This window comes from Symphodus melops (genome assembly GCF_947650265.1).
Source record: "Symphodus melops genome assembly, chromosome: 16".
NCBI lineage: Eukaryota > Metazoa > Chordata > Actinopteri > Labriformes > Labridae > Symphodus > Symphodus melops.
The window spans coordinates 7334553-7346663 of NC_136706.1; the positions used below are offsets into that span (position 1 = coordinate 7334553).

A 12111-nucleotide genomic window follows, 5' to 3' on the forward strand; every position below is an offset into this window, starting at 1 on the left:
ATGGCAATAAACTTTAGATTAATTTGGTTTCCCCACATTATACAAATCATCTTGAGGCTGAAATTGACCTGAATTGATGTTGAAGCGACACAGCTCGCTCAGCCAAGACACTGTCCCAGATGCTCACAAAAAAAAAAGCATCAAAATATGACAACAAAGGCTGTCACAAACCCGGGATATTGGGACACAACAACAAAAGAAAAGGCCTGTGAGAGAGGGACTGTTTAATTATTATACTAGTTGTTTTTTTTCTGGGGTGTTTTTCTGCCGTCACATTATCTTTACAAAAACTTGTCTAATTTAGAAGGGACTCTATACTTAGTGGTCTGACATGTTTACTACTGAAGAGATAGACAGGTCTTCTTGAGTACTGAAAAGCTGGATTTTGAAGTGAAGACGATAGTTCATATTTGGAGTCTCTGGAGATTTGTGGACTTCTCACAAACAAGGGTAGTTCAGCTTTCACTGAAAGCAATACATATGACAAAGATGAGAATACACCAGAAAGTTGTGTGGCTGTTAAAACACATTTACACTAAACATACAGTCATTGATCCATTGTTAATGTAGAATACTGTAATGCAATATAGATCCCTTATATCATGTAGTCATGCAGTCCATTCCTGTTTAATCTGATGAGACGTATTGAAGCAAACAGCAGTTATTTAAGTAGTGGAACCCCCCTTATACGACCTGTTTGGAGTTTGATTTAAATAACATTTCAGTGATTTGATTAAATTAAATGTCTTTTTTCATGTTTCCTCAGCAAAACATAAAGTTCTCTGGGTTAGTTTGCTTGTTTGAATGATTGTTAGCACTTTGATACTGCATTTGGCACAACCTGGTGCCTGCTGATAAGGAGGTCACTAATTCACAGCTGTGTCACACGGAAAAATGAGAATCCTCTTGTTTACGGCTGCTTTGCCGTTTGATAAATTCATGCTGGGGGATGTTAGATGGTGTAACTTCAAAACAGCGTTGATACATTAAGTATGTTTATGTAACCTGTTTATTTCTGAAAAAGCCTACCTTATTTGAATAGGACTTGTTTTTTTTTTTTTTTTACCTTTTTTTAATTTAATTTTGAGATTACTTTGTTTGTGTTTGGGTGCCTGTCATCTGTGCTTATAATGCTGCATGTGTGGCTCACCTGCAGCCACCAGGGCCAAGGGAGTGGAAGCCAGCCTGGCATGTGTCACACTTGTCTCCTGTCACACCAACACGGCATGCACACTTTCCTTCAACATCACACTGCAGACCCACTGAACCTAGGAAGGACAAAAGAGAAATCACGCAGGAAGAAATAGAGGTTATACAAAGCGGACAAAATCTGTCGAGATTACTGTTAATTTACCAGAAATTACCAATAACCAAGTGGACCTGCAAGAGCAGGATACACTTAACCCTCACAACCACACTGCAGCACATGTAACTTCAGTTAATGGAGAAAAAAGACCAGCCAGGGATATGAAGAAAGGAAGCTTTAACCTTTTATCAATATAATGGACTCCTACAGCTCTGTGCAATCAGTTTATACTGTTCAGAAACTTTGGAGGAAAAGGAAGCTGGTGTTTTTGTTCATTTCCCCCCCTGGGTGTCTCTCTTTATACACTGATGATGGTATAATTAAATGTACCAAATATTTAATGCCCCTCAACCTAAAATTAGACTCTACTTAATGACCACTGAGTGTCTTCATTGATAATGCTCAGTGAGTCAACTGGATCAATTTACAAGCAGCAGGGCTGAGTAAAGGCATGGATGTCTTTAATGGTCTTTTGGGAGGCTGAGGCGAGGATATATCTGATGAGATGTTAGACATGAGATGAACAAGATTGTATAAATTATGAATCAGAAAAGATTCAACTCTTCGGCATGGTTTGGCAGACAAGTAGAGGATGTGTAAACCTTAATATTGATATTATGTTGTTAATAATTTAAACAAAATTGGCCATGAAATTTGCAACTCTGATTTGTTCTGAAGCCAGAGGAAACAGGCATGTAAGTAATGACATTAGAAAGGATTATAGTCACAATTTTTTAGGTTTCAAGGCAATTCAGGGTTTAGCACCCACAGCTTACCATTAATATTGCAGTTGCAGGGCAGGCAGGGTTCCTCAGCGGATTTCCTGTAGTGGTTCCCTTTGCAGCGCTCACAATGGGGCCCATCAGTGTTGTCTCTGCAGCTCACACAGCGCCCCCCACTGTCAGTGCTCCGGTACTGCTCCATGTCGAATACGCAATCGCCTGACCTTCCACTGCAGTTACACTCTGGGAGGGAGGGGAGAGAGAGAGCGAGGGAAAAAAAAAAAGAAAAGAGCAAAAGGTCAAGAGGGGAGACAAGGAGACTCAGGAAAAAGACGCAGCAGGAGGAAGATAAAGGCAGAAAGAGGCAGCGAGGTTAAAAAAGAAACCGAAGACAGAAATAGATGAGAAGAAAGAGGACTGAGGGGGTTTATATGTGTGAGAGATTATGTGTTCTGGGATTGGATCATAATTTAGAGGCTCGTTGCTAATCTCATTTCACAGAGGCCTAATGAGGAGCCAATCAGCTGTCAGGGGGCACTTAGATAACAGTAATTCATGTTTATACAAGAACAAATTACTCGAGTGATAACACACCAACCACAGCTCTCATACCCCTTCACATCAAATCCCTCCTCAGTTTACCAGTTACCCTGAGGGGGGATTTAGGTGAAATTGCCCATTTTATTTTGCATCAAGCGCTTCGTTGTGCTTGCAATAACCATATAATTACTCCTCCCTCTTAATAAGGCATCTCAGAGGTGTGCACCTTATTTCAATGATTAAAAATAAGAATCTGTTGCTTTAAACCTAACATGGTATAAACTTTAGAATGAGAGTGAAAAACTTTAAATAAAGATTTAATGAAGATTTCAATGTGGCATACACTTTTCGAAATGCATCAATTATCTTCAGGAAATGATGGTTCACACAGTCCGAGAGAAGCCCACAGTCTTTAAATTAAGATTCCTCTGAAATGTATTAAAACGTCGGACAAGCAACAAGCTGTTTATTGACTGCTTTAACCGACGATAAAAGTTCAAAACTTTTCTTTAGCCTTTTTTGGTCTTTCAAATCCAAAGGAATTAGCTTGTTCTTTAGCAGTTAAATAAGTCACTGCTGCTCTAATGGACTTCAGAGGAATTATCTTTTAGAAACGTGTGTAATGTTAACCCTTTGGACTGAGGAAGGATATGCAAATGTTGATCCAAACAAATTAACATACTACATTCTGATACAAAGTCTGTTAATAACCTAAAAACTTTCTAACGAACATCATACATTACGGCTTGTTGGGTAGTCCCAAATTCAAAGGCAAAAGACTTTTGAACAGAAGGAGAAGAAAATTACGTAGAGCTTTGAAAGAACTGAACTTTGCTTACTACATTTTTACAGAAAGGAGACTTCAGTGTTACACTGTTAAAATAATGATGCAAATTAAGATTATTCATAGTACAGACATGTATTACAGTAAGTTGTCCATTAGTCATAGAACCGGTGATTCTTTTGGTGAAAGTGTGAATAAGAGGGAACATGCTAAATGCTTTGCCTACAGAGGCGAAGGTGCAGGTCTATTATGAATGTACAATAGAGCCCAATTATCTCCCACATTGTAGTTATTTGTGATCAGTTCCATTTTTACAGACTTCTCTACATGGAGCCCAAATTGCAATGCAGTTCATGTGGACGCAGCTGAGGCGGAAAGGACTCAGCGGGAAATGAAGTGGAATGAAGTCAGTAGTTACCAATTTTTCTTTTTTGGTCTTTCAAATCCAAAGGAATTAGCTTACTCTTTAGCAGTCAAATAAGTCACTGCGTTCATCAGCTAGTCAGTCACTAAAGTTGCATGGAATTAGTCTGGAGCCCTGTAGCAGTGTGTGGGTGTTACACTGAACTAACTGGTAACAATAATGTGATGTTTCTCATCTATTAATGAAGAAATGCTGGGGTTTATAGTATTTAGCTAAATTAAAAATGGAATTTCTAATAATCCATTTTAAACAACAGACTCATTTTGTGGTGTTAGCTTGTATAGCCTATTGCCTTATGAGTTCAGTGGACAAACTGGTCAAACAATCTATTGAACATTGTGTACAGTGAATTTATCTGAGGCTAGTTAATCTGAGAGCTGTTCTGAGATACAGCTCTCAAGCCACTCTCAACATCAAGGCAAACCTCATGTGTACACCACCCATTGGCACATCGGACGGTTTTACATCACGTCCCGTGTTTGTTTCATGATTCAAATCCTATACTGACTTTTGAATTTTGAAACCAGTGGTGGAAAGTGACGGTAATGTAATTGAGTCGCTTTTTTGTACTTTGTTAATTATTTTACGCATATCATGTGACAACCAGGAGCATGGATGGATTGCTGAGAAGAAAAATACGCCTACTGACACTTAAATCAGAGGATACAGATGAGAGAAGTGAGAGTAAAAAAATGCTTCAAAATTCATACTCTTCATTTGGATTTGAACAAATGTAGCATGCTAGGTTTACTGTTTATGCTCATACTATGCCGCATTCACTTCTTCACGCATGCTCACGCATTTTCTTGTATCCATCAGCTGTTTGTATCACTTGGTCGCATGTATCAAATACACCGCTCTAATACCTCGTTGTTAGCTTATGAAATTGCTTTCTCTCTCACGAGTTCAATCATGCCATCGATATGTGAAACCCTCCACCTCCTCTTCACCACTCATCCCCTCAGGCTCAGATTACATCATCAGCCGTCATCCGGTCAACCCCCGTCTTTTGCAGTTTGGTCAACCTATTCATCCCCTCAGCCTCAGATGACATCGTCAGCAGCTAGGTTAACCCTGTTCTTCAGTTACATCAGCGTTTCATCCCCTCAACCTCAGATGACATCATCAACCACCTTCACATTAAGCCCAGTCTTCACAGATCAATCAGCTTGGTCATCCCATCAGCCCAGACGAAAACACGAGCTAACGCCTCCACCAACAGTGTCTGGACTCCACGGGGGGGAAAGATCTTGCTGCTGCTGAGGGCTGACATCTTGGTTTATCGTATCTTCCTGTAGAGTTCAAGCGCCAAAGATCCTTAAACAATAATTCAGTATCGCGGATGTAGACAAATATTTAACTTTGATTCATTTTCTTGTCTCTCCTGATTGAAATGTTAATTGGTGAAACTTTAACCGTCTACTTTGACATTCTGATTGATGAAACTATAATAGCAACCAGTAGCCTTTGCATAGCTAGTAGCATCCTTTTTGAACAAGGATACATCTCATGACAAATGCTGAGCCTTCGCATTTGCAGTCATTCTGCTCCGAGGGAAACATATTCTGACAAATACTGACACAATACATACCAAGTCCCTGCAGCATGACTCAGCTGTGATTGACACTGGTGGGCATCTGGAGCACAAATGGGACCAGTCGTCTCCACCTGTCAGCTCACATGCTCTCTATCTATATGGTACAAGCTGGTGAGGCTGACACTGCTGGACTGACAGGTAGCTGGTAGCCAGGTTGCAGAAGTGTCCACAAATCCCTGAGCCTGGGTTGTTTGTTCTTTATTGATACAAATTCATGTTGACCCTTACAACATGTCATAAAGAGGATGATACCCTGTCATATGTTTATGTTATCTCTTAAACCAGAGTGAGAGTAGAGTTTTATTCCCTCATCATGGATTCACGTTTTGATTGGGATACAATGACGTCTGTTTCATTGCAGTCCTGGAATGTTTAAATGTTCCAAGCATGAATAAGGACTTCATAACTTTTTGTTTAAGTTGTGCATTATAGAAATATTTCATAATCACAATTTTGTAATCGCTCACTTAACCGTATTCCCATTATAGGTTAGCTCAAAAGAAAGTTTACAAGTGAACAAAAGCAAGAATCATTGGTTGTTCAAACATGATACGTCATTATAATGCCCTTGTTTTAAATGTTACAGTAATACATCACCAGCAATTGATTGATATTGTTGCAATTTTGAACCTGTCAATGCCTTGACTGAAGGACCATCGTGCCATAACTATGAGCATGTTAAATGCTGCAGATAGAGGAGAGAACATTAAGTGAGGCAGAAGAGTTCATATACGTGGGATGAAGATTGCTACAAGCAGTGAACACAAACAGCAGAAGCAGACTGAGACAGAGCAAATCACTTAAAGCTGTTTTTCAACAGGTTTAACAAGAAGACCTCGACACAGCTTTCCACAGCTCGTGTCAAGCCATCTTGACCACATTTAGATCTGCCCGCCCACAACAACCTCCTTTTCCACATGTTTTTTCTCAACTCTGTCCTAGAATCAGACAGACTGAACATTACTTCCATGAAAGAGGCTATGTACTGCAGTAAAGATGAAGACTTGTCTCCACACTCAGTACGAGAACATTTTAGCACTTTTCCAAGTTTTTTTCCCGATATTAAGAAATAAAATCTGTAGATTTACAAGAAGTACCTTAAAAGCAGGTTAGTTTCGTTGATGACCTGTTTGGTTTTTATTCATTAAGTCTTATTGTGTCTTAACAACATAGATGCAGGGATATGTCTTTTCGGATTACCTTCTGCGAATGTAAACAACAAAAAAGACTGGAGCACAAAGCTTTATATATCTTTAATGTGATTGGGGGTTCAATCCCTGGCTACTGGAGTGTGCATACTGTAATATTGTTGGTCAAGATACTGACTCCCTAGCTCCCAAAGCCTTCTATGTGAATATATACCACAGGGTGACAAGTTTTGCACTGAACCCATTTTCTTAATATATTTCCCAAGTTGCAAGATGTGAATGCATGAGCAAAATGTATATATTCATGGTTTTTCCACTAAAAATAGTGACAATATCTGCTGCTAGAAACTAAAGCCTGTCTGCAGATAGATGTGTTCCAAGAGGGTAAGACACAACTTGTTTAATATAAAAATAATTGGAAAGTTGCACTTTTTCCAACTTTCTAACGTCAGTAGCCTTTTTTCCCCTCGTTCTCACTGGAAGAACTTTGATTGATTGTAGGTGGTGGTGGTCACACATTTGATCCCTTAGCGCAAATAATATAATGTTAGTTTCTAAAGAGATAAGTTGAAGCTCTGTCCTTTTGTTCCTCTTCTCCCTCTCCTTTCATTTACTTTTCTTTTTCCTCTCATAAAAAAATCAGCAGTGGCGGAATATATTTAAGGAGAGGCGCACCACCACTGCTAAATGCATTTTGGGGAATCACTGTAATGACAAAGTAGATGAATTGCTGGACCTTGGTCTTTGTTTAATGTGTCATGTTTTTCTTCTTTGTTAAATTTATTAGCGGCGTAGGCTACATTGTGTCACGCTGCTCTAATGTCACGCTTTTACGTAGCTGACAAGCCTCAAGGCATCCGGCTTAGACGCCGCCTACCAAATAGGGCACGCTTTGGCTGTGGAAACGCGAATAGGGTCAGGGTATACCGAATCAAACCAAACCAAACCAAACCAAACTGTTCTGATCCATACCGGTTCGCTTTGTGGAAATGGGGCTTTAGTTTTGTAGTGCTTCTTGGTGATTTCTAGCACAAAGTAACCATGACTAACATGATTTGCAGTGACTGCCCTGAACGTGTATGTTTTTGTTAACCAATAACATACACAAGACAATGCACTGCATAACAAAAAAAAACAATGCAAATGTGCCAACAGTGTATTCTAAATTCACATGTCTCCTTCCGTCCTCCGTTATGATCAAGAACTTTCTGATCTAAAACAACCACCGAGCCATGACCAATATATACCCTCAGCAAAGGACAAAAAGGTGCATGGGGTTGAAAAACAGGGACAGTAGTCAGGTATGTGTATGAACAGTTAATCATGTGTTTCTTCTGTTATGCAGTTTGCTTTTTAACAGTACAGTACAAGTCAGGAATCCAAAGACTAAGAAAAGTCCCCATCCAAAAAAGACTTCTCACAACTTTCCTGTGCCGTCTCCTCTACAGAGAAACTCCCAGCTTCTTTGAATAAAAAGAGATGGCTCAGTGCTTTCAGTGACACTGAAACTGGACACTAACCTCCTGCAGCATTTCAGACTCCTGCTGGGTACTTCCATGTTGGACTCTCTAATTTGCATATCATGCCAATATAGGCGTGGATGCTGCCCTCGTATTGCTCCTTGGGGCTGTGTCTCACAGAGATTAGGCAGGACACATTGTGACAAGCCATGCTCTTCCCTAGTGAAAGTTTCAGAAGTACATACTGTAACAACAGTGTTCTTGGCCTCAGAGCCCAAGAACACTTTTAATAGCAGTGGTTGTAGCTGTTCAGTCAAAAAATACATCAATGAATTCAAGAAAATGCTAAATGTTAATTCATTCATTAATCATCTACATTGCTTGTCCTATTAGGGTTATGGACTAGATGTATGCAAGCAAAAACCCACCATCTTATCTCTTTACGTGAATCATTTCTTGGTACAGTTAAAAATGCATTGCAGGGAGTGCCGAGTATCTCTGCAGGGACAGTAATTTCTCAATTTTTACATCGAATTTTCTGGACGAATGAGATGTCGGACTTGCCAAGAGAGGAGAACAGTAGCAGCAGATAAGAAAGCAGTCTATGAAGGATCACGCTGCAGGTATCTCTACGACTTTTAGTGTAATGTTACGGACAAATCAGACCTCTACCCCAAAAAATATTACAGCTTTCCATTTATGTCTAGATTAATAGTGTGAATTCTAATAAGGCAGCATTTTTACATTTTATGATTTTTACATGCCCCAATCCAGTTGTTCCAACAGGGTGGTTGCCAGATCATTTCAGAGGCGGGGGGGATCTTGATGAGAATGACATCCCACGGCAGCATAGGTACACACAATTTACACGCAAACAAGCTTACTAAAAGCTCTTATATGACCCTTTGCATGTTTCTTCATGTCTATTCACGGACCCAGAAAGAAAAGAGAAAACTCAGAGGCTGCCTGTAGCCTCGTGGTTCAGTGGTAAACTTTTATCATCTCTAATGGCATTTACTGTCAAAAAAGCCTACATAATTGCATTGCACACATTTTGACTTGCTACCTTTCAAACTGTCTGTTTTGTGCCTCCATAATCGTAGAGGATGTTGTGAAGTGTTTGTGAATTAGATGCCACATCTTATTTGCATGGATGCTTCATACATAACTGCATCCCTGTCAGGCGCTGTTGTTGTTGGATGTCGGTTATTGTTGTGGTTCTCAGCATGAGTGAAAGGTTTAAAGAACTGATATTAAAATCATTAAAACTTAGAAATTTAGTTTTTTTGGCACAACTGTGTATGAAGTTTAGAAACATGCTCGTACAAAGCTTAATATGAAGCTAAAGCTCTCAGCTATGTAAACTGTGCAGAAAGAATGGTCTTATGGGAAAAAACCCAGCCCATTCTTAGAAGTTACACTCATAAATAAAATCTAAAACATCAAACATGGAAGGTTTGACGTGTCTATAAAATGTGGAAAAAAGTTGTTCATCAATGTAACTCACAAGTCACAAAAATGTTTATGTTGGATATACTAGAATTTATCACGTTGACTGAAAACACATTTTATATACTTGATAGTGGTTATTTGATGACGCTTACATATTAAGCTCTTTTTCCTTTGATTTTAAAGCAGTGCCCTGAGGTGCATGTAAATCAAGTCTTATTACTTAATATGATGATTAATCATTTGCTGGCTTTATTAATTATTGCTCATAGACCAGTTTGATCCGAAGGTCTTGAAATAGTGCATGTTACCAGTAGCTGCATATACGATGTAAAAGTCAAAGATGAGCAAAGCATTCATATTAAAGTTAAGCAAATTAATGCAAGCTGCAAAAATATTGAAATAGACAACTCTACCTTTGGCTTTAAACATTTTCTCCGACTTCTGAGGATCATGTTCCCTCACTGTTCGATCAGGCTGGCTTTATATATTCTGAAATTGCAGCTCATGCCTTCTAAAATGACATGCAGCCAGAGCTCTCTCACGCTGCAAATGGAGCTGCTGCTGCCCCTCCGAACGTGGTTATCAGGTATAACTAGGAGTCTCAGCCACCTGAAGGCCACACACTTTTCACGCCTCGGACCCTCTGACAGCACAGGCTGGGTTTGTTAGCAAGACATCTCTGCCATAACTAGCTATAGTCGAGCAGACTATCTTGACATTACTTCACCTCTGTGTGCACTGTGAGCAATTTTTTCTGATAGAGGAACAACACAGTAAAAACAAACTAAAACAAAAAAGTTAGTACAGACGCAACATTAAGCACGTTGAGCTACTTCTGTATTGTCTTTCAGAAAGTTTATATATCATGAAAGACATGACGGTCTCCACCTTTTGAATCAATGTGCAGTTGATTTTTTTAATCAGATTTAATTTCTTCAATCTTTCAAGTATTTTACTTTAAAATATTTCTGTTTCAAGATGTTATAAATTATGTAAAATCTCTTAAAATTTGATTCTCCATGTTTAAATTAACACTTTTGGATTGGATGTCCGTTCTTTTTATAAAGTGCTTTAATGCAATGACTGCTTCTCAAACCGGGGTGCAAGGTGCTGCAGTGGTTAGCACTGTTGCGTCACAGCGAGGAGGTTCCTGGTTTGAATCCCCTTCAGACAGTGCCACTCTGTGTGGAGTTGGATGTTCTCTACGGGTACTCCAGCTTCCTCCCACAGTCCAAACACATGCTCTTTAGGTTATAGTGACTCTACATTGTCTGTGCATATAAGTGTTACTGGTTGTCTTTCTCTAAATGGTTGGATGTGAGCCCTGTGATTGGCTTGTGAACCGACCAGAGTGTACCCCACCGCTTGTAAAACGACAGCTGAGATCTGCTTGAACCCCTGTGACCCAAAACGAGAAAAAAGGTATACTGTATATAATAGATGGATAGATGTTTCTCAAACATATACGTTCTATTGTCATTATTTCTACACTTTGCTTTTATTTTTACTATTGGTGTTATTTACTGATGCAGATTTGCACAACATGCAAACAAGAAAGGGTGCACCTTCAAAGAAAGTCTTTTAAACAAATGTCTTTTTTAAACTGTAGTAAACACTAAAGACTTGTTTTTCCAAACTTTTTCCCCATAATTTGTTGTTTTAAAAACAAACATTTCTGGTGAATTTAAAACCTTGTTTGTAAAAAGTATAGTGATGCCTTTTATCTTTGCACGTTTATGTTTTTTAAATAATTATTCATGACGCAAATAATACTTTCATGATTGTCTTTGAAGATTAATATAGAAGCCAGTTCTGTTTATAAAGTATAATTTAACACTAATAATATAACACTTTGATGTTTACTAGGTTTTTAATTTAGTTTATATTATAACAGTGTCAATAAACTGTATTTCATTTCCTTTGCTGATGCTAATCATCATAAGATAAAGCTTCCATGCCATACAAATACACTGTATAGTGGCTGCTCCAGTCAGCAACCTTTTTCAAATATAAAATGTTTGCATGGCAAACTGTGGCAAAATGAGTTTGGTGTGAGATAGAGACGTGCAATTACACATGCATTCATTGTTATGCTTCCACTTTAACATGCAGTGTTAGTTGTTAATATACTGCACTGATTACGTTGGGTGCACCGGTCTATTTCAGATGCCATCTGCTTGAAAGCAAGAGTAAGAGTAATTAAAACAAGCTGGCTGCTTAATATAATTCAGTATAAAAAAGAAACAGATTCAATTTGTGAGCAACTCGTCTTAAAGTTTTTAAATTTTTAATTTGAAATACTTCATTAATCCCTGAGGGAAATTTGGGTTTTACACTGTTATTTGAGAGACATGCTTCTCACACACATAGGCCCAAATCCCACACATGCACTAAGAGGACCTGTGGACATAAATTAATGGAGAGATGTCAGATCTAAGCAGGGAGCACACCAGAGCAGTTTTGGGGTGTGAGGCCTTGCTCAAGTGCACCTCGGCAGTGCTCAAGAAGTACTCTGGCACCTCTCAAGCTACCAGAACAACTTCCGTATTTTGGTCTGCACCAGCACTCCTTGTGTGTGTATATATTTTTTTAATTATTAATTTTTCCCTACATTTCATTTTTTTCAACCTGGTGTTGATTTGGTTCAAATTTAAAGCTGCTGTGATTTTAAGTGGATA

At 38.8% G+C, this 12111-nt stretch overlaps 1 protein-coding gene across 1 annotated transcript in view; it reads right to left on the reverse strand.

The window, feature by feature from the left end:
• The window catches only part of lamc3 (laminin, gamma 3), a 112861-nt gene that overhangs the window by 62210 nt on the left and 38540 nt on the right, over window positions 1-12111 (reverse strand). The window contains exons 5-6 of the mRNA XM_079364220.1: window positions 2083-2271; window positions 1151-1268 (exon numbers count right to left, since the gene is read on the reverse strand). Coding sequence (XP_079220346.1) covers window positions 1151-1268; window positions 2083-2271 — 307 coding nt within the window. The remainder of the gene's footprint in view (window positions 1-1150; window positions 1269-2082; window positions 2272-12111) is intronic.